Raw genomic sequence first — 277 nt, 5'->3', positions numbered from 1 at the left:
AACCCAAACGTGACCCACTATCCGACTGAGCTGTAATTGAACCTGCCTGGTTTGATACTGTTGAACTCCTTCTCGATGGTCTCTTCTGTAGTGGCCAGCATTAAGTTCCTCACGTAGAGAATCTTCACCGTTGCCATGGTGTCCTCGTCCACTTCCACTTCAGGCTCCGCCCAGTCCACGGCGATGGCGTGCCCCCACAGCAGGATCCTCCCTGGGGAAGGAGATCAGGAAGTTCAACACTTCAGCCAATTAGCCCACCCAAACTAATAAGGTACAC

At 52.7% G+C, this 277-nt stretch overlaps 1 protein-coding gene across 1 annotated transcript in view; it reads right to left on the bottom strand.

Moving 5' to 3' along the window:
* The window catches only part of LOC111977563 (APOBEC1 complementation factor), a 12,379-nt gene that overhangs the window by 7,281 nt on the left and 4,821 nt on the right, over positions 1-277 (bottom strand). Inside the window, exon 6 of the mRNA XM_024007040.2 lies at positions 27-211. Coding sequence (XP_023862808.1) covers positions 27-211 — 185 coding nt within the window. The remainder of the gene's footprint in view (positions 1-26; positions 212-277) is intronic.

This window comes from Salvelinus sp. IW2-2015, linkage group LG18 (assembly GCF_002910315.2).
Source record: "Salvelinus sp. IW2-2015 linkage group LG18, ASM291031v2, whole genome shotgun sequence".
NCBI classification, from domain to species: domain Eukaryota; kingdom Metazoa; phylum Chordata; class Actinopteri; order Salmoniformes; family Salmonidae; genus Salvelinus; species Salvelinus sp. IW2-2015.
Note: the sequence above shows the minus strand (reverse complement) of the source record. Positions and strands in the feature narration are given on the sequence as shown.